Here is a 22,745-nt window from a genome sequence, read left to right on the forward strand (position 1 = left end):
AGGGACTCGTAGAATACAAATAATTTGCTCATTAGTCCATTTATTTGTTATAAACAAATTTTATGAACAAATTAGCAAATAGTCTTATTATCGGTAAACAAAATTCTGTTCACTAAAAGTGCTTCATATTAATGTAGGAATGATACATAATTACAAGAATAATTTAAAAGTTTATAATAAGAATTGTTATGAAAAATTATTATGTCAAAATATAAAAATTTCAGATTTTTTCAAATTATAATTTCCTTCAATGGCCAGAACGACTGCAGGTATTTCTTAAAATAATAAATATTTAATAATATTTAATATAAGGTTTTATGGTTTAAGGTTTTATCAAATTTTAATTTCCTTTAATCGATAGAATGGCTACTGATATTCCTGAAAAATGTATCTTTTATGGTATTTAGTGAAATATAACAACTTAAATCTTTATATAAAAAATCGGGGTTTCAATCGCAATAGATTGAGAATGAATCATAACACTACATGCTAGGATTGACTCAATATAAAATCTTTTGACAATAACTCACCGACTTGATAGGCAAACGCCTAAGTTTGCAGAGATTCATATCAGAAAACGGGATTGGCAATGAATGCAGAAAATCAAGTAGTTTTTCATAAATTTCAGAATTAATATTTCTTCTTTCGTAACTGATACATGGATCCGAACTCACTAACAGGTTGTTTGCTAAATTAGTGTTAGTAGCAACACGAAAAGACTTGCGTGAATTGAACTCTCGAATATTCTTGTAGTCTTTATTCCGAGCTTTAACTACTTCTTCGAAAAACTGTGCAATTGGTAATGGAAAATGTTTCATAACATCAGCTCCATGCACTAATATCTTATGGACAGTTACAGGCATGTAGTATTAAGGGTATCAACGTACGTACAGTTTTGCGGTTTCCATCGTATATAGTTCAAATCTTTCCAAGTCAGTTGGCTCTGTACTTGCTAATTTATGCAGAATGTAGGCAAATCTTTCCACTAACTCCAAGTCTATTCCTGTAATTTCTGCTGTTATGTCAGGGTCTGCAAAAAACCTTTTTGCGGTATTCCCATCATTGGATGTGCCTGAGCCTTATTTTACTGTATCTATTACCAATCCTGTCTTCTGATGAAAAGCTTTGCAAATTCGAGTCTTCGCCTTCTTTTGCAAATCTTTATATACATTCGTATCTACTCGCCATTTCTTAAAATCGAGTCGATAGGCTATATGTAAAAGATTTTCCATAAACTAAATCCTAGCATGTAGTGTTGGCAACCATAATCATATGACTTCATATCTATAACTTTGCCTTTGACTCTATCTAAGTTATTCAGCTCTTTAGGTGTAGCTTTACAAATGTAGCAAGTCGTAGATGATAAAGTTCCAGAAAGAGCCTGGCAAAATTTTTGATCGAGCATCATCAACATCATATCAGTTTTTACCAAAAAAGTACCGGAATCGTTCTTTATTATTGTGGGCTTCATTTTATCGATTTATTTTTGAAGTGATGATATTACTGAATTGGTTTTTTCTTGGGTTTCTTTTGCCAATTCCTATAGTATTGGCCTGCAATATGATTTTGACGATGGATTGGGATTTTGCCATACTACAGAATTGACCAAATTCTCTAAATGAAGTTTCAGTGGTACCATTGAAACCGTGAAGATACTATTATCCACCATATCTGGATCATGTTTCTTTTGCTTGTACGTGCTTTGGCTAGAAGAACCATCACAATCGTACTATATTTCACAATTAACTTCAAGTTATGAGGTTTCCTTATATCCGTAAATGAAAGAGAAATATCACGATTTTTAAAAATCCGAGATATCATGATCTAATAAAGATTTTTAACCGATTGTAAAACCCTTTTCCGTTACCTTAATCGAATCTGGATAGCATTCTTCTTTAGCTTTTGCCAAATTGTCGTATGCTGGGTAAATGTCAGCATTTCTCATTTTTGCCTGCATATGGATCATGTGATACTGACTTTTAGACAAATCAGCTTTCTCTATTAACGCCAAAGCTTCTTCTAATGTGTAAGGAATCAAGAAATCATTCATATTTTCATTTTCATCGGAAGATGACGTTGAATTAATGAATTCTGATTATCACATAGATTTAGTGAGTTTAAAAAAAACCTCTCTTATTTCGAGGTCAGTATATTTTTCATGTATATCCATTAATTTTCTTCGTTTTGTTGAAGCAGAACATTTTGCAAAGTCACCTAAGTTAGGCCTTTCGCCTTTGTCATTAAATTCAGGTGGAAATTCCACGATAAAATATGTGCTCAACCAACCTGTAAACTTGTGGTTGAAACAAGCTTTACTAGATGCTGAACTCTTGTCATTTCCTTTTAAAATGATGAATAAAATCATGATTCAATTTGTTTCTAACCTTTTCCAGTTGTTTATCGCTTAAATTAAATTCTCTTTTTAAATACTGCGCCAAATCTTCCACACCTCCATTGGAATTAGAAATTAAAAAATCGGATAGGGTCCTTTTGAGAACTTTTAATGCATCCATTTTGTCCTAATGGAACACCATTTATTGGACAAATATTAAACCCAACAAATTTTTTTACAATTGCCTAAAATCATTTAATACTTACGTCTATTATTAACACAAAATCCCAGAATTAGAAAACGAAACAAATAAAGAAAACAAATATAATGTAATGCAGAAAAGAATACAACTGTGAAAAAACTCTTAGTCCAATGCACATATTTCTGAAAGGGAATATCGAAACAAGCGAAAGTTATTAAAACAAGTGATAACTTTGAATACCATGACTACGGAAAAGAATTCTATTTATAAATTATTCATTTGAAGAAACCAGAATTTTTTTCTACGTGAAATTGGGAAAATTTGGAATTTGTTTATAAAGATTTAAGTTGCTATATTTTACTAAATATTACCAAAGATACATTATTAATTAAAGAATGGCAGTAGCCATTCTAGCTATTAAAGAAAATTCAAATTAGATAAAACCTTAAATTTGAATACTTTATATAGAGAATTATTTATAACAATTGTTATTGTTATTGTTAACTTTTCTAATATTTTTGTGACTAGCAGTCATTCATCCAATAGCTTAAAACATTTCCAGTGCAAAAACAAAAAAAAATCTATCCAAAAGAGCCAAAATTTTTAATTTGTTTATCTAATTTGTTTATAAAAATTTAAATTGTTATATTTTATCAAATACTATTAAATATTTATTATTTTAAGAAATACCTGAAGTTGTTCTGGCGTTTGAAGGGAATTATAATTTGAAAAAATCTCAAATTTTAATATTTTGCCATAAGAATTGTTTATAACAAAGGTTATTATAAACTTTTATATATTCCTGTAATTGTATATCATTCCTACATTAATATGATGCACTTTTAGTAAACAGAAATTTTTTTACCGATAATAAGACTATTTGCTAATTTGTTCATAAAATTTGTTTATAACAAATAAATGGACTAATGAGCGAATTATTTGTATTCTATGAGACCCTAAACATTTATTTAAGCCAATATAAAGTTTACCTAATCAGTTATTACATCGTAAAAAATTGATGTGTAAAATTTTTTAGTTTTTGCATACTTTGTGTGAAAAATCATTAATAAACAAGTAGAAGAGACAAAAGTTCAGAGTGTCAAGCTCTTCAGAATTTAAGGATAGCTCTCCTGCTAAAACTGTTCTCATTCATTTGAAGAAACAACGGATATCCCTCGGAAATGCTGAAATCACTATCGATGGTCACACTATAAGATCAAAAAATTCGACACGCTTTTTGGGAGTAATCTTTGATTATAACTTGTCCTTCAAACTACAGGTCGAAGCTGTGAAAAACAAATGTACAAAACGTACATTCGATCCATAATGGAATATGGCTCCTTTGTATATCTTTCAAATAGCAAACTCATCTTTGACAAACTCGAAAAAATTCAAAACTCGGCCATATGTTCTGTCCTGGGATACCGCATTTCAACTCTTACTAACATCTTACTCGCGTAATCTAAAGTCACTTCAGTAATTCACCGCACAAAATCTCTCTTTCAATGCTACTTAGCCAAAAATTTGCTCAAACAGCAGCTCGCTTACAAATGCAGCTCTTTCAAGCTACCTAACTGCATTTGAAAAGTATGGAAGGTGCATAATGACTTTGTGAGGTCAGCATGTTTTTGTCCCAAACTGAACATTACGATTAAAAAAAGTATATATCAAAAAGCATCTATATTCACTGCAGAATGTCCTGTCTTAAGCGACGCTCTCGACATCGCAAACCAAAATACTGGCTCCAACTTTCTCATTTTCTCAGACTCTCTGAGTGCCTTGCAGAGTCTCCAGAACAACAAAATCAAAATTAAAATTAACTCCTACATTCTTGAAATCAAAGAAAAATTCAGTCAGTTCATCTCCTCGAATCAAAATGCAAACAATATTAGCTTTCATTGGGTTCCTTCTCACAGGGGGATCTGAGGAAATGAGGAGGTTGACGCTCTAGCTAAGGCTGCTACTTCTTTAAATAGATGTGATATTTCTAAAATACCTTTTACTGATTTTTGCAAATCCTTTAATGAAGATTCCATTGTAAATACTCGTATTGCAAATAATAAGTTTAAACGAAAATTCATCAGGACCATTAACCGTTGCCGGGCTAATCATTAGAATTTGGCTGCCTCGATCTCTTAAATTGAATTCATCGACGATCCAAATGTAAATGTGGCCAGGAACAACAGGGCTTGAACCATATATTGTGGTAATGTCACAATATATGGAAAAAGTGCATTTCCTCCCACTGTGCCACGTAGAAAATGTACAGTAACGGACTGAACACCCCTCCCTGTGGGACCCTTTAAACACCATTAATGGAAAATCTATATTGAAATCGGAAAATATGAATCTGGAATGAGTGAGATGCTTCACAAAGGCTACTAGGTTTTTCAGATATCCAATGTAGGCAAGTTTTCCAATGAAAATATCTATATTGACATTATCAAAGGCGGCATTCACATCAAGCAAAGCGACTAGAACTTGCTTCTTTAAAAAATTGACTTGCTTACACTTCCAATTTTTTACAGAATTTTCTTACAACTACCTCTTAAAAATTTATATCCATCCACACCTTATATCCAATCCGCCTCTGCCTCCGCGGCTAACACCTAATACTTATCTACTATTTGCAATTTTTACAGTCTTCTTACACCTAATTTCTCTCTTATTTGCAATCTTTGCTTCTCCATTCCTCTTCCTTCTCTTCTTCTACATCTTACCCAACACCACCATCATCCATGCTACTGCCACATTCTCATCTATAATAAGAAGGTATTAGTTTTATGCGAAAAATTACCATCGACAGCCATTTATAGTACACAAAAATATTAATAATTTATCCCAATGATTTTTTTTTCATAAAATAAAATGACCAAAGTTATAGGATTTGCAAAATCCAAAAAACCAAACAAAAATGGACATTTGAAGCCAAAAAAAGCGAGATGTGGGAAAAAGTCATGCGGAAAGTAATAATGAACATTATTATAAGCGAAAAAAGATTGATTTATTAATTTATTTAGACGTTGTTTTGCACAAACCAAAACAATATAAATCAAGCGAAATAGTGTAGAAAAGTCGGCTTTTAGTTCCTTGATTTACCGCCATTGGTCACTGCTGATCTATTCATGCATCACAGATCGATAGTTTAACATATATAATTAATTTCCTTTATTTATGATTTAATGAACTCGTAATTTAAAGTTCAATGTCTTATTAATTCATATTTTAACGTACGTTTTTGATGATGAACATAAAAATCGAATTTAAGGCTATCTCCGCAAAAACTGTAATGCCGGTAAGGTGGGGACATTACATTTAGATTTCTAGTGAGACGAAATTTCTGGTTATGATTGCCTGTTTGAAAAATAGTAACATTATATTATTACACCGCTAAATTTCTAAATTGATTGTACATTTCTAAGCTCTCTACAATGGAAAAATATTACAAATTATAAGAACATAATTTTACACTATATTCTCGATCGAATCATCTCTGAGTGAAAAATTTTGTACAAAAAAGTTTTGATTGTGCAAAACCACGTTTAGCATAATGATAAAATTGCATTTTTTCTTATTGAATATTAAATTATATAATATTTCTCAAGGCAGGATTCTCTTAAAAATATTCTTTTTTTTTAATTTACATTTTTGTTATCAACAAGAAGTGAGTGATTCTCGATAATATCTCTGATTAAAGACTTTGAGACAAAACTGGTTTGTTTGTGCAAAACCATACTTAAAATCATGACAAAATTGCAGTTTTGTTTATTGAATATCAAGTATTATAATATTTCTTAATGCAGGCTTCTCTTAGAAATATATTTTTTTTAAATCTACATATTTTTAATCAACAAAAAGTGAGTGATTCTCGATCAAATCATCTCTGTTTGAAGACTTTAAGGCAAAACAGTTTCGTTTGTAAAAGTAGCACAGTCTGATTTCGGAGTGGATACCGTTTCTGAATAAACGGAAGAAAGGAATAGATGACGCCCGCCCTCAAGACTTCAACCTATAACCTTTTGTTGCACTCACGGATTACCGGTTATTACCTGCGAATAAACAAGTCGGTCCTCGAAAATATCTGAGTTTGGATTTGAATGGTTACATTTTCAGCTAAAAGAAAATTAATTTCAACAACAACAAAATTCAACAGAAGCGAAGCATTTTTCACTGAAATAATGAATTTTCGACGGAAATAGATGAATTTTAAATCGGAAAGATGAGTTTTCAATAAAAGAATATAATTTGTTAATCAAAATTTGAATAGTTAAATTTTTGTCTATAAAAGTAATATTCAACCAAAGACTTGAAATTTTTACTAAAATAATGGAATATTAACCCTCTCACCGTACACTTCATTCCAGCACCCATGTACCGTAAATAGGTGCAAATTGGGATTTGGTGATTTCAGCAGCTGATTTAAAGATGAAGAAATGTTCAAAGCATATCGAAAGATACATGCTTTTGGTGTGAAATCTTCCGTAGAATACAATTCTGCAATTGAAATTAACAAAAATATACATTTTGTTATAAAAAAATTGTTTTAAACAAATTACTTTTTTGAAAAAATGATTTTTTCTTCTGAAAAATCTGATTTTTTTTCACTTTAATGAAAATTCAACGAAATCAACGCGATTAATTAGCTTAAACATTGTTCATAAAGAAGAAGAAAAAAAGAAAAATAATATAACCATACTAAGTATTTTTCCCATGCCCCCGAATTTACTATATTTCCAAAGAGGGATTTTCGTGCTTTCAGATTGGACAAGTAAGAGGAAATATATTGAATAACAAGAAAATACCATAAACCCATTTATTTATCATAAAAATTATGTAAATACTTAAAAATACAAGGAAATACTAAATTCTCGGCAAAAAGCTCGCATCCAATGCATACAGGTGCACGATGGTCGTCACACATTCTGCGCATGCAGTTCGGGTACCTCATGCGTGTTTGACTAGAAACAGCGGTTTCACACATGTGACATCTTGACCTTGTGTTCTTTCTAATAACACTCAATGCTACTGGTGCGGGCTCATCCATTTCTAAAACTGTGTGTATAATTCTTTTGATCGAAGCTCGTAATATAGGTAACCCTAATCTTCGCCGAAGGTGCGGTTCCACCAAGCCGAACATTTTATCTACAGGCAAATCAGAATAAAAATTAAATAAATATATACTTTCAGGGAATTTCATAGAAACTTTGCGATCATGTTTCATATATTTTGCAAAAATATTTTTCTCACCGCAAAGAATATTGAAATTTTTCCAACTTTTTTGTTACAACTCCCAGTTTTTACAATATGATAAGAAATGTTTTAATAACTGCTTACAAAATAGACAAATTGTCTTCATCCTAGGCTCACTTTATACAGAATTTGGAGAGCAATCAATCTCGTGAAGAGAACATTTTTTAGCTCAGGCATAATTAAAATTAAGAGAACTTAATCAGTCATGAAAAAATAGGTGTACGAAAACTTTTGATCGGCAGCGTATGTTTCAAATACACGGTATTCCGTTTAATTTTATATAAAGCCGGTCGAAATATGCTGTATAAAAAATCATATAATTATCTATTCATTTATCAACTTACCTTGATCATCAGATACTCCAGATAATCTTCTATCGTCACTGTCCTCGGAAAAATGCTCCGCTTCCGAATCCAACAGAGACGCTGCCATATCTTCCGCACTTCGGAGATTATAAACCCGGGCACTTATTCTGAAACATAAATTATTAAATAATTATTGTGAATTGATTATTATTAGAAATGACTTACGAAAATGTACACAAATTTTAGCAACATGAAATTTATTTAAGGTCGCTATCAAATGCGAAAAAATGTTTTCTTTGCAATTTTGTTCAAATAATATATTAAAATATATAATTGTTGTAAGAAAGATTAAATTTACTTACTTTTAATAGAAATCCAAGTGCCCAATAGCAAAATTCACTACTTTTATATTTCGGAGTCGGCAACGATATTGCACGCACACAAGAAACACTTGTGCAAATATGCACTCACTCGAAGTTTAGAACCTGTTACTTCGGCAGCCAAGCCACAAATGAACGCGGACTCAACGACAATAGATGCTAGAGAGGCACCGCATATTTTTTCGTAGCAGGGGTATATCTAGGAAAAGTGAAAGCGGAAAATGCCAGCAACTTGAAAATTTTTCTGGTTCAGATTCATACCAGTGTACGTCGAGAGGGTTAAATTAGAATAATTACATTTTCACTTTAAAAAATATATATTTCAACCAAAACATTTTTTTTTATTAGTTATTTTTTCAAACAAAGTTATGATTTTTCAACTAAAATTATGAACTTTTTACGAGAGTAATTGAATTTTTAACCAAAAATATTAATTTTTAACTAAAATGATTGCATATGTAAGTTGAATAGATCAATTTTAACTCACAAAGATGAAATTTTAACAAAAGGGTGTAACTTAGAACTGGAATAGTTTAATTTTGAACCGAAAAGTGAATTTTAAAACGAGAAGATTGATTTTAAAACAAAATGATTAATTTTTAAACAAAAAGATTAATTAAAAAGACAGCTTTCCAAAAAGTACATGAATTTTCAACTGAAGAGGACAATTTTGCAAACAAATACTCGAATAGTTGAATTTCGAACTATGGAAGATCAATTTTCAACCACAAATGGAATAGTAAAATTTTCAGTTTCAAAAATTAATTTTCAACAGAAATGATGAATGTCCGACTAAAATTCTGGCCCTCCAACTCGAATAGATTAACTTTATGACAAAAAGATGAATTTTCAATTAAAAAACACGCAGATTGTCAATTAAAAAATTGAATAGTTAATCTTTCATTAGAATATTCAAATTTACAATAAAAGAGATAAATTTTTAACCAAGAAGGTTAATTTCTATAAAAAAGAACTAATAAAAAAGAAGGTAATTTGCAAACAAAAATTGAAGATTTAAATTTTTTATTAAAAAAATTTATGTTGAACCAAAAAACTGAATTTCTGGTTGCATTGATGTATCTTCAACCATAAAAATTAACTTACACACAAAATTTGGACTTACAACCAAGTAATTACATTTTTATTCCAAAAACTTTTCTTTCAACGAAAGACGTAGTAGGGGATATTCGAAACTGAAAAAGGCGACTTTCTAGATTAAATTTTTTGAGTAAGAAATATTCTTCCATCAATGAGAAAAATTGCGAACAAAATGCCGAATTATCAAATAAAGAAATTAATTTTCAACTAAAAGTGATCAGTTTTTAACCAAAAATAGAATTGTAAAATTTCAGTAAAAAAACTAATTAAAAGAAAAAGTTTTCAACAACATAATTAAATGCAGTAATATGCATCAACTTTTATAAATTTAAAATCATTATTATTCAATTTTATATTGCAAGACAAAAAGAAAATTAAGCACGCTCTCGAAAAAAACCATTAACTTTAAGAAAAACACCTTAAATTTTCACGTTTTTCTAGATGTATAAAAATTCCCTGATAATTACAGGTTTCTTAAGTTTTGCAGACAAAGTAGATACCCCGTTCACTACACAAAATTGTGTATTTCTTTTAACCGCCTACAAAACCTGTCGATAATGCTCTAGTGATTTCCGTTGGTAAAACAGTTTACTGCACAAATGGGCACAAGTATAGCAAACTTCAGCTAACTTTCATTTTTTTAAATATAAATTTTGTGGTTCTAGCTATCGGAATACAATACATTACTATTTAGTTAGCGCAATGTTCAGAGTATTTTGAGACCCCCTGGGTCAAAAAAGGAAGTTCTTACGTCGGTGTCTGTCGTCGCTGTTGTCGTTGTCGTTGTAAAAATGTCGGCTGCGCAAAGTCCTGTTTTCCAGATTTGGCCAAGATTCGTTTCTTTCGAACAATATGTTTAGACTGATCAGGAAGTGGTGGAGAAATAGTAAAATATATATAATAAAATAAAATTGAGATTTCCTTAAACTTCACTATTCAAAACGGGCGGTGATCAATTCCGCCGTAAATACCTGTATACTTACGTCAGCGGAAGTCTGATTAGTTTAATTTCTTTGTTTGAAAATTTAACTATTAGGTAAAAATTCCTAAATTTTAAATATTTTTGTGAAAATTTATGTATTTTGTTAAAAATTAATCTTTTCGGTTAAGAACTAAACTATGTATTTGGATACAAATTTATTAATTTTAGCTTTGTTTAAAAATACATTTTTATGGCCGAAGACTCATCATTCTGCTTTTTATGTGTTAAAATAGTATTTTTAATTAACTTTTACAAACAAATTGAAAAAATACTAGAGATATGTTAGTAAGGAATCTGCCTGTGTACTTGAAGTTTCTTTCCGACTAATACTCTAGGACTATAGCAGTATTTTTAATTCAGGGTACAATTTTCAAAATAGCCGCGGAGGAAAAGACAATCGCCCGCCTTTATGTATTGGTGCCAGGTATTGCGGGAAAATTTATGATTACCTCGCCCTAGATATAAACCTCTTCAATATTTCTATTTTACAAAACGAGCATTTTCTGAAGAGCTTAAAAATTCCTCAACAGTGTATTTAAACGTAATAAGAATTTTTAACATTATAAAAATTTTTGTTATACTTGAAATTTGTATACTTGAAATTTATTTCCGACTAATACTTTTATTTATAATGAAGACACAATGTCCAATAAGAATCTAATTGATTTTAAAAAATGAATAAAATTCCTAAAGATATTGCTGAGGTAACGAGGACTGTTTTAGTTCTTCACAAGAACTATTACTGTATTTTTTCACAAGTTTCAGATGTATATGCATAGCTAACTTGTGGACCGAAATTGTTCACTTATGGGTTTTTTTGGAACTGTATAAAATAAACTTATGTGGGACATATTTAAAATTTTTACTTGAAAATCTTCCATATTTTATTTTGAAAATTTAAAAAAATTGAATATTTTTCAAAAAGAAATTAATTTTTAGTTTTCCTGGGAATTTGGATAAAATTGTTGTATTATTTTTAAACTTTTCAAAATATCTAGAAAGCTTTTAAATATTGTCTTCAGAATCTTCTAAAATCTACGTTTTGCTTACAATTTTTAAAAATTGTTTCATGCTTTAAATTATTTTGCAATCTTTTCAAAACTTCTAAATATACACTGTGAGAAAAATATGTATGAGGTTTAATATCCATTTGTGTGAAGCAAATATCCACTACCGCTACTGAAATGTAACATATATTGGTTTAGTGAATTTAACATACATGTGTATTAAATTTAATGTACAGGTCAGTATAGCAATGTGCGTAAAAACTCAACGTGCTTTAATTTCTGTAAATCTTATAAAATATTCTCAATTTACTTAATTATCTAGAATTTGTCGACTGAATTATTATTTATTATGAAAGTTCAATGTAAGGGTAAAACTTTTTCCTAATTTCGCTTTAAATAGTCCAAATTTAAGGCGAAGACCGTTAATTTTAGGTTAGGTCTGTTATTTATTTGCTGAATTGAACTTTTTGACTAAAAATACAATTTTATTTCTGGTTAACAAGAAGAAGGTATCATGTATTATTATTTACAATTGAAAATTACTGCTTAACTTATTTTGAATTTGTGAAAATTAGAATTATCTGATTTTTCTTGTAAGTGATTAACATTAAATATAATATTATTTTTAACAGTGTATCTTATACTTACTCGAATTTTTTCCAAATTCTTTGATTGAAAATTCTTTAATTGTAAATATTTTTGTGAAAATTCATGTATTTTGTTAAAAAAATCTTCTTTGGTAAAAAATTAATCTCTTCGTTTGCAAATTGAACTGTTTAGTTAATACAATTTTTTGTTAAAAAATACATTTTTGTGGTAGAAGACACATTTTTGCATAAAAAGTGCATTTCTTTTGGTGAAGAATCTTTGCTGGTTAAAAATTCAACTCTTTTTAGAAAAATTAATTTTTGTTTGGTTTTAAAATTAGTTTGTTTTGGTTAAGGCAAGTTAATAATAAGAAAGCGAAAAGTGCCAGTAGCAAAACGATTATACTTTTAGTTCAGAATTTTATTATTATGTTGCAAAATCAACAATTTGATTAAAAACGATTTTTTTTGTTTCGTGGTTCAAATCTATGTTTCAACATTTAAATATTTTGTGGAAAATTCGTTTTTGTTATTTTAATTCAACATCTACCTGAATATGATGGTTTTCCATTTTTTTTTGAAAATTTATCTTTTTTAGTTGGGACTTCGTATTTATTGGTAGAAAGCAATTTTTTGGATCGAAATTTCTTCTTTATTGGTTAAACTACAATTGTTTGGTTAAAGATTAACTCTTTTGTAAAAGTTCATCAATTTGGATGACATTTTTTTTCTTTCTTGACTTAGAAATTTTTAGTTGTTGAAAATTCGTCTTTTTGGTAAGAGAATCAAACTTCTGCGTTAAAAGTTGAACTACTTTGTTAAAATCTTTGTTTGGTTGAAGATTCATTATTGTTATTTAAAATTCTTCTCTTTGTTTCGAAATTAAATGATTTTGATCAGTGAAATCTTTACTGCTTTTTTGAAAGACGCCGGATTTAATTGACCCAATCATTAAATTCGTTTGAAGAAATTTTTCATTGGCATTAGGATCTTATGAAGATACCTAATTATAAAACATGCATTTCTTAAATTATTAGAATGGCAAACGTTTCGACCACAGTTAGGGGTCCTCCTCAGTTCCAGATATAAGATTTAAACATATAAGATTTAAATGAAATTAAAATTAAAGGTTTGGCATTCATTATTTGATAAGAAATACGTTTTCATGCACTTAGTATTTATATGTCGTGCAGCTTCTCTCACTCTCTCTTTCTCCTTCTCGATCTCTCTCTCTCTTTCACCGTTAACTCCCTCTCTGTATGGTCATCCCGTTCCGTCGCAGAAGGATGAGGTGATTGCGGGGAAGTAAATCACTTTGTAATCCCACAATCACAAAATTCACAAAAACGTCGCACAGACACACACTCAAAGTTTGAGATGAAGTTAATGGAAAGAAACACAAAAACAACGATTGAGAATTTTTATAAAACACAATCTCCGTAAATATAAAAGGATAGTTTTCGACATAATGATAATTAAAGACATCTGCTCCGCTTCAAACCACGAAGAAAACTGAAACAGTATTCACAGATGTCCTCCAATTTTACAACTTACGGGGTTTAAAGGAACGGTGCTTTAATTATTAAAAGGGCTACGGCCGTAATTCTACCTGAAAATTGAGATGATCGATTGCCGGTTCCCTTTAGGAGGCGACAACCGTATTGATCACGTGTTCTCAAAATTTTTTTCGCTTCACAACAGAGTAATATATTTTTGAAAGTTTTTCCACGTCGGTTCTTAAATTGACAGCATTCTCATTACCAGCAATATGACACATTTCCAACATCAGAGGTTTGCGATAGTGACATTCATTCGCAAGAATTTTCGCGTTTTTTAACCCTTACTCCTAACGGACGTTTAGTTTGGTCTATGTAAACCGCTTTGCAATTTTGACCCTTACACCAAATTCCATAAACAATATCGCTATTTTGCAAATTATTTAGTTTATCTTTAATGGGGCTCAGGACCGACGTAAGGTCTCTTCTGTTTTTAAACGCCGTAGTTATGTAATAATGCCCGAAAACTCTAATTCGCTCAGATAGACCTTCAACATTGGTAGCTGTTCTGGAAAACGAAGTAGAAAACGTTCTAAAAGTTTGTAATTCAATTGATTAAGAGATTAAATTGACGCTAGAGAAGGAACATAATAGGGCTATAAACTTTCTGGATGTAACTCTTCATAGGAATGACGTTCAAGAAGTAAAGTGTAATTGGTATCGCAAACCCACCTGGTCTGGTAGATGCCTAAATTTTGATTCAAATCACCCACTTTTACTTTTACCTGGAATAATTTGTTAAAGGTAATGTAAATTTCATATTACATATCTTGACCCGAAATGAACAACGTAGAGTTGACGAAATAGTTCAAAATGCGGAAATTAGGTCTTTTATTAGCATTACATTTGTTGAAGGTCAATCTGAGCGAATTGCGAGAGTTCTCGGGCATTATGACATAACTGCGGCGTTTAAAAACAAAAGAGACCTTACGTCAGTCTTGAGGCCCACTAAAGATAAATCAAATAATTTGCAAAATAGCGCTATTGTTTATGGCATTTGGTGCAAAGGTCAAAATTGCAAAGCGGTTTACATAGGCCAAATTAAAGGTCCGTTAGAAGTAAGGGTTAAATAACACAAGAAAGACATAAATAAGGTCCCTAACAAACAGACAATGCTCTCTAAGCATAGTATTGAGAAAGATGATTTTTTCGATTTTGATAACGCGAAAATTCTTGCGAATGAATGTCACTATCGCAAACGTCTGATGTTCGAAATATGTCATATCGCTGGTAATGAGAATGCTGTCAATTTAAGAAGCGACGTGGAAAAACTGTCAAAAATATACTATCCTGTTGTAAAGAGAAACAAATTTTGAGAACACGTGGTCACTACGGTTGTCGCCTACTAAAGGAAACCGGCATTCGGTCATCTCAATTTTCAGGTGGAATTACGGCCACAGCCCTTTTAATAACTAAAGCACCGTTCCTTTGAACCTCGTAAGTTGTAAAATTGGAGAAACTCTGTGAATACTGGTTCTGTTTTCTTCGTGATTTGAAGCGAATCGGATGTTTCTAATTTTCTTTATGTCGAAAACTATCCTTTTTATATTTACAGAAATTCTGTTTTATAAAAATTGTCAATCGTTTATCTTGTGTTTTTTCCATTAACTTCATCTCAAACTTTAAGTGTGTGTCTCTGTCCGACGTTGTTGTGATTTTTGTGTTTGTGGGATTACGAAGTGATTTACTTCCCCGCCATAACCTCATCCTTCTGCGACGAAACGGGACGACTAAGAAAAACTTATATTTTAAAATTGTAACGGTAACTAGTTACTTTTTTCGTGACGTAACGGTAACTAGTTACTTTTTTTCGTGGCGTAACGGTAACTAGTTCCTTTTAAAAAGTAACTTACCCATCACTGATATATTGCATTGAAGTTTAGCATACGAAAACATGTTTTTGATTTAGTTTAATTAACCCTTGAAAAATACACGTAGCCTTTTCGAAACGTCGGTTAAATGTATGGATGTGAACACTTATTCATTTGAAATAAAAATTCAATATTTTATATGGAACGAATGACTAAAAATTATGGTTTTTTTTGTGTGAATTATTTTATATTTCACTTTTCTTAACTCGTCTTTTACTTCTCCTCTTGCCTTTTCATATCGTTCAGTCTTCCGCAAGTCTCATCCACTTCCGTAAGTTTCCTCTTAAAATGTTCATGCTCTCGCTGCTAATCGCGCTTACCGACTGTTACCACCTGTGTACAAAAATTCCTCTACACGCAACTCCTCAATTTCCATCTAAGTCCTTTCAAATTAGTGGCACTTCCCGATATTTGATCGACGAACCGATCGAATCGAATAAAGCGATCCTAAAATGAAAGCATGTCGAATCGAAAATAACATATTCGACCATACAAAATGTGCACGTTTATTAAAAGTACATACTTTTAATAATGATTTTACATTTTCTAACTTATAATTGATGCAGTGCAGTGTTTCTCGAAGTACAAACCTTTTTTCTCGGCGTTTAAAAATTTTGGAGGACGCCGTAAGCAAATACTGACTTCTCCGAAATCACGATGCCTCGAGATAGCCATCCGATGTTTTAGTGAAATCCGCAACTGTGTGTTTCGGCATTTTCTCGAATTTTTTTGTTCTTTCCCTTTCTATGCTCTCGCTCTTTCTTTCTCTCTCTCTCTCTCTCTCTCTCTCTCTCTCTGCCCCTCACTTAAATCACAACTTAATAATCTTTAGAGTTAAGGGTGTTTTCCAAAAACTATTCAATATTTATTTTTTTAAATTATTATCTTTACAAAAAAGCCGTAACACGTGTCGAATTAAATTCGATAATCTTTCGAATTATGTTCACGCGACCTCGATGTGAATTTTGACCCTCAGGCCTTCCCCTTGTAAGACTCAAAAATGAAAATTTTTAAAGTAAAGACTTTAGAGTTACGCATTGAAAATTGAATGCTTGTGTCTAGGAAGGTTTGCTGCATGAGTTTAGAAAAAACTAATTTCTCCCACGTTACACGCGATATTTTATCTTATTTGTGTATGGAAATTTCACATCTATGTCTGCAGAGCGAAAAGAAAGTTGACCTTTGCAACCCGCGAAGGGCAAAGTAATCTTGGCACATATGCATCAATCTGTATTACCGATAGTAAATTACTAGTTAACCATTTATCCCGTCACCAAAAATTGTTTTGATTTTCAAGACGATGCTCAACAGGCATGTAAGAGTCGTATTGTCTTGCACAATAAAAGACAAAATTGCCTAATTTCTTGTTGTATGAATTTCATGATGTTCAAAGTGATTGAAAAATCCCATTCGAAATTAATAACATTTCCTGTCAAAAAATAAAATGTCTCTCACATCCCATTTTTTTCCTGTCGCGAAAAATTCCTAGATTTCTGGTGCAGTAGTCCCTATGTGAAGCAGTAATTCAAACAAACTTTACATCAATACTCTGAAAAAATGAAAAAAATTCTAAACATTGTATGGAAAATTAATACAAATAACTACATAAAATGTAAAGGTTTGCCTTAAAAAATATTTTTAGATATGCCACTAATTATTTGTGATTAATATTAAGCACAAAACTAAGATTTTCTAGCGTCGTATCCTGTAAAAATTTTCCGGTTGAAAAAGCCCTAATTGGTTCGAAACATGTTGGTTCCTACTATCTGTCCAAAAAATATAGGCACCTCGATTTTTGTACAGATTTTCAAGAAAATCTCGGCAAAAAAAATTCTAAAAATGTAAGACAACATGCATGTTGCAGTTGAAGTTTTTGCCAATACTGATACGAAGTTTCAAAATGTAGACAATATTAGCGAATATTTTTTGGTGAAAGAAATGTGAAAAAGTAACATAATCATATTATCATTTCCGAATACTAATCTTTGAATAGCTCTAAGTCACTGAAAGTAAATGATGAAAATTCTGAGAAAAAGATATGGCTTCGTTGATCCTTTCTGTGCAAAATTGAACTTGAATGTTTAAAAAATTATTTTCTTCTAAGTAAAATACAAAAGACTTTCCGATAATCGAGGCAACCGTATTCTCAGCAGGTCACTATGCTCGCGCTACTGCTACGCGTGCAAATACGACCTTCACTCGAACTCAAGCTGTTTACACAGTCCCTAAGTCCTAATGTAAAAAAATAAGGATACAATTGCCTCGATTATCATAAAGTCTTTTGTATTTTACTTAGAAGAAAATAATTTTCTAAACATTCAAGTGCAACTTTTTGCTCATTGAAAATACATACAACCCATTCAGAAGCCAGAAATGTGTAATTCGCTTCAAGAATCATCTCTGTACGTTCCTTAGTTTCGCAGATGACACCTCCCTGAGTTTTTGTTAACTTGTTAACAAATAATTGTTTTTGGCTTTAAATTTCACCATTCTGCACAGAAAGGATCAACGAAGTCATATCTTTTTTTTCAGAATTTATTTTCAGTAACTTAGAGCTATTCAAAGTTGAGTATTCGGAAATGATAATATGATTATGGTACTTTTCACATTTCTTTCGCCAGGAAATAATCGCTAATCATGTGAACATTTTGAAACTCCGTATCAGTATTGGCAAAAACCTTCACCTGTAACACGCATCTGTACATCTGTACAAAAATCGAGGTGACTTTATTTTTTGAACAGATAATAGTAGTTTAAGATGTTTCTCGTGTTGTCGTAGTTGTCAAAAATTTTGGTCTACAGTACGTCGTAGCAAATCCGTAACGTTCGAGGATAGGTCGGGGAACAATTGATTTGGCGAAAATTTAATAATTTCCACAGTTATATTCACTTAGTGAAACGATTAATGCTTATGTTTATTTTTCAGCACATCTAGCTAATAACCATGTTCTTCCTCCTAGTCTTGTATAATAAGCTGTCGACGCCTCTAATTGTTAAAATTAAAAGAGTATTGCTTCCAACGAGTTTGACAACGATACGTACAAAAATTGCCGACATTAATGTCGATTATATTTTCTTAGATTCGGTTAATTTCCTTCAAATTTCATGAATAGTTAGGTATTACTATTCTATTTATTCAGTTGAAATTTAAAAAAATTCGGTTGAAAAGTCGATTCGCACGAGAACCACTTTAAAGGCCGTGACTGCATGTACCGAAATTTCAGTACGAATAGCTGAATTTGTCGGTACGAATAGCTCCATTTGTTCACTACAAATTCCAGGGTCAAGGGATGGAGCTATATGCACCGAAATTTATATACATGTATACACTTATAGTTTAAAAAGTACGGCGAAAGATTAAGGCCACTGGAAATCTTCAGTAAATTGAACTTCATAATCCGAGGCCAAAGAGAGAAGCGATTTGTCAAGTTCGTTGCATAAATAAGCTAAAAAGTATAAAGACATACGGTGAAGGCCTCCTTTGACGATAAATATACAAATAAGATGTCTATATCGAATGAAAATACCTAGGCTATAGTGGATTTTTCTTTACCGGCAGACTTGGGTATCTGCGGGGTGCAAGGAGTGTGAGAAGTAGATAGTATCGGGACTCTCTTTTGATCCTATGCAGTGATAAAACAGAGGTCAGTTCATAGAGCTGTTTTTTATCTTTTCAAGAAAGTAAAAACCGATGTAGAGAACTATTTTATCTACTACATGTTTAGAGAAATGGTAGAATGCTCCAAAACTGCTGGCGATATTCTTGTGGTGCCACTAATAAGGCGCATTTTTTTTAGATTAATACATAAAACATAGAATTTTCTACGGGAAAACTACTTTTACCGAGGACCTTTCTACTTTTTAGATTATGTATACAAAAACTGGCAAAATGGCTTTTCCGTTTGGCCTTAGTTTATGAAGTACAATTTTCTGACACATTCCAGGGCCTTAAGTATTTGTAGACTTTTTTGATTTTGTTTCCTTTTTCTCTCCAATAAGCTAAAACAGGTTTGGTTAAAAACATGCTTTACCATTTTTGCTTATTTTTATGATTTATTACATAATATGACTTTGTTAGTGATTATGTTTCTAATGATGTTTCCGCTCTGAAAAGTTTTGTTCTTAGTTATTCAACTCTATAATAGTCAATTATTATTCACATTCCCCCTTAACTTTATTTTTTTTCCAGGTGTTCAACGTGAAAATGCATCGGAAATCGAGGCGATAAAACAACCTAGCTAGCAGCCTCGTTGCTTAGGAATTAAGGAACAGCAGATTAAATATGCCACACCAATTTGGATTGCCCACGATGGCACACGGCATGCAGTCTCCGCCTTCGCCAACGGCTATCTTGTCAGCGTACCCGCGATTTAGTTCCGGCGTTTATCGACCCGATCACCAGGATCAAAGACTGACACGGGAAGCTATGGAACGCTACTTACGCGACCGAAGCGACATGGTCATTGTAATTCTGCACGCCAAAGTTGCTCAGAAATCGTACGGCAACGAGAAGAGGTTCTTTTGCCCTCCACCCTGCATTTATCTTTTCGGTGACGGATGGAGAATGAGACAAGAACAGATGCTACGAGAAGGGGAATCTGAACAGTCCTCGCAGCTTTGCGCCTTCATTGGGATTGGTAATTCTGACCAGGACATGCAGCAGCTTGATCTCAACAATGGAAAGCAGTACTGTGCTGCAAAAACCTTATACATATCGGACTCTGACAAGAGAAAACATTTTATGCTCTCTGTGAAGATGTTCTACGGTAATGGACACGATATCGGCGTCTTCCACAGTAAACGAATAAAGGTAATATCGAAGCCTTCCAAGAAAAAGCAGTCTTTAAAGAACGCGGACCTCTGCATCGCGAGTGGAACGAAAGTAGCTCTCTTTAACCGTCTGCGATCGCAGACAGTCAGCACTAGATATTTACATGTAGAGAATGGAAATTTCCATGCCAGCTCCACGCAGTGGGGAGCATTCACGATCCATCTTCTAGACGACAACGAGAGCGAGTCAGAAGAGTTCCAGGTCAGAGATGGATACGTTCATTATGGCAGCACAGTGAAACTCGTATGTTCAGTCACCGGTATGGCACTACCTCGACTAGTCATTCGCAAGGTGGATAAACAAATGGCAAGTTTAGAAGCCGATGATCCTGTCTCGCAGTTGCATAAGTGTGCCTTCTACATGAAGGACACTGACCACATGTACTTGTGTCTCTCACAGGAAAGGATCATTCAGTTTCAGGCGACTCTCTGTCCTAAGGAGGCAAATAAAGAGATGATTAATGATGGTGCCTGCTGGACTATAATCAGCACTGATAAAGCTGAGTACCAATTTTTCGAAGGCATGGGTCCTGTGCGTTCACCTGTGACTCCAGTTCCGCTCGTTCATAGTCTGCACCTTAATGGCGGTGGCGATGTGGCAATGCTAGAATTGACTGGAGACAATTTCACTCCAAATCTTCGAGTCTGGTTTGGCGACGTGGAAGCGGAAACAATGTATAGATGTCAGGAGAGCATGCTCTGTGTTGTTCCTGACATTTCCCTCTTCAGAGGCGAGTGGCTCTGGGTGCGCCAGCCAACGCAGGTTCCAGTTTCTCTGGTACGCAACGACGGCATAATTTATGCGACTGGGCTGACATTTACGTACACGCCAGAGCCAGGTCCACGTCCACATTGTCCTCCGGCAGATGATATCATGAGGGCACCCCGGTCCATGCACAATCAATCTAGCATGCCACCCGCTATTGCAGATGTGCCTTGGACAACGCATCAACCACCACAAGCGGGCCTCTGATATTTTCAAGGCGACTGCAAAGCGAACCAAAGCACCCGGAGTGATTTTATTAATTCTATACCTGTTTTCCAAAATAGTAGTGATTCTTGCCATGATATTAAAGAGAGAATATTGGACACAAAGAGAGAGAAAGAGAACTGTGACTGTGCAGAATCGTAGCAGTCCGAGTGTTTTAAAGGAACTCACATGTGTAGGTTGCTGTAAAATGTACATTATTATACAGAATGTAAAGAGAGAGCCTTAAAAAAGCTAAAAGAGTAATTATTTATGATGCATATATAAATCATAACTTCCAAAACATTTGTGCAAAAGCTTTTGGAAGTTAAATGTGAAAGGTTTAAAATAATACAATGTGCGAAAAAATAAAACCATAATAATTAAGTACGGTAGCCACTGGGCCCAAAATTGTTTTTAAATTTATAGTAGAAAAAATAATGCATTCATATTGAATGTCACATGATATAACATAAAATTATGCTCCCAATGAAAGATTAAGTACATTGATATTTTACCGAAATTTACTGTCGTCATACCTTTTATATAATGATTTGGTGTTCGGTTGGTTGATCAGTTTAGTGTATAGGCGGCGTTACTGTACAAAAACCATTGTCGATAGTTTCTGAATTTGACGATTATATTTACTGTATTATACAAGAATTCATGAGATAGTAATCAACAGCATATAAGGTTCATTATTTCTGAACCTCCCGAACTTTATAGACTTGTAATAGCATCCCTCCTCGAGCTACAGGGAATAAAATTTTCATTCCCAGCGAAAAACCGTTATTTTCAAATGATCAAAACTTGCTTTCCACAAATGCGAATTGAATTTTCAATACAGAATTTCTGAAAAGGTTTTCATGCCCTTCCGTTCTATCTAATATTTTATTTTATTTTTAATGTTGACATACAAATTACGATTTAAAATGTTCATTTAACATTTTCTGTTCTATGGGTACTTTTGATTTTGTTTTAAAATCATTTTAAAAGAAAGATTTCCAATTAAAACATTGATCGGCATTATGGGACTGCAAATAGCTTTGCGGTTATAGTAATATAAGAGAGCGAAATCATCCATTGCGCGCTCTAAGTATAACAGACCGACCAGTCTAGCCAGTTCACCGCTCGCTGATTCATTCAAATGCGATTCATTTAAAAACAACTTTGGTGCAGAAATCTTACAAAACCTACATTCAGGTGTTCTAGATGCATCGGCATTTTTTTTATGTAATTATATACAAATTAGGGAGCAAACATGTTTTTAAGGGACGTTCACTAATTATGTAACCCCTTTTGACTCTCCTTTCTTCCTTAACACATTTTTCGAGGTTTTCCTGTAAATGTTCACCACCACTGCAATAGAAATAAAATA

General features: G+C 32.5%; 1 protein-coding gene across 4 annotated transcripts in view; it reads left to right on the top strand.

Moving 5' to 3' along the window:
* LOC117179584 (suppressor of hairless protein-like) overlaps positions 1–22,153 on the top strand; it is a 220,530-nt gene extending 198,377 nt beyond the window's left edge. For all 4 annotated transcript variants that reach the window (XM_033371540.1, XM_033371539.1, XM_033371541.1 and 1 more), the window contains one exon: positions 19,760–22,153. In XM_033371540.1, the coding sequence (XP_033227431.1) occupies positions 19,853–21,373 (1,521 nt within the window). In that variant the 5' untranslated portion in view covers positions 19,760–19,852 and the 3' untranslated portion in view covers positions 21,374–22,153. The remainder of the gene's footprint in view (positions 1–19,759) is intronic.
* Positions 22,154–22,745: the final 592 nt, after the last annotated feature.

Source organism: Belonocnema kinseyi, chromosome 9 (assembly GCF_010883055.1).
Source record: "Belonocnema kinseyi isolate 2016_QV_RU_SX_M_011 chromosome 9, B_treatae_v1, whole genome shotgun sequence".
NCBI lineage: Eukaryota > Metazoa > Arthropoda > Insecta > Hymenoptera > Cynipidae > Belonocnema > Belonocnema kinseyi.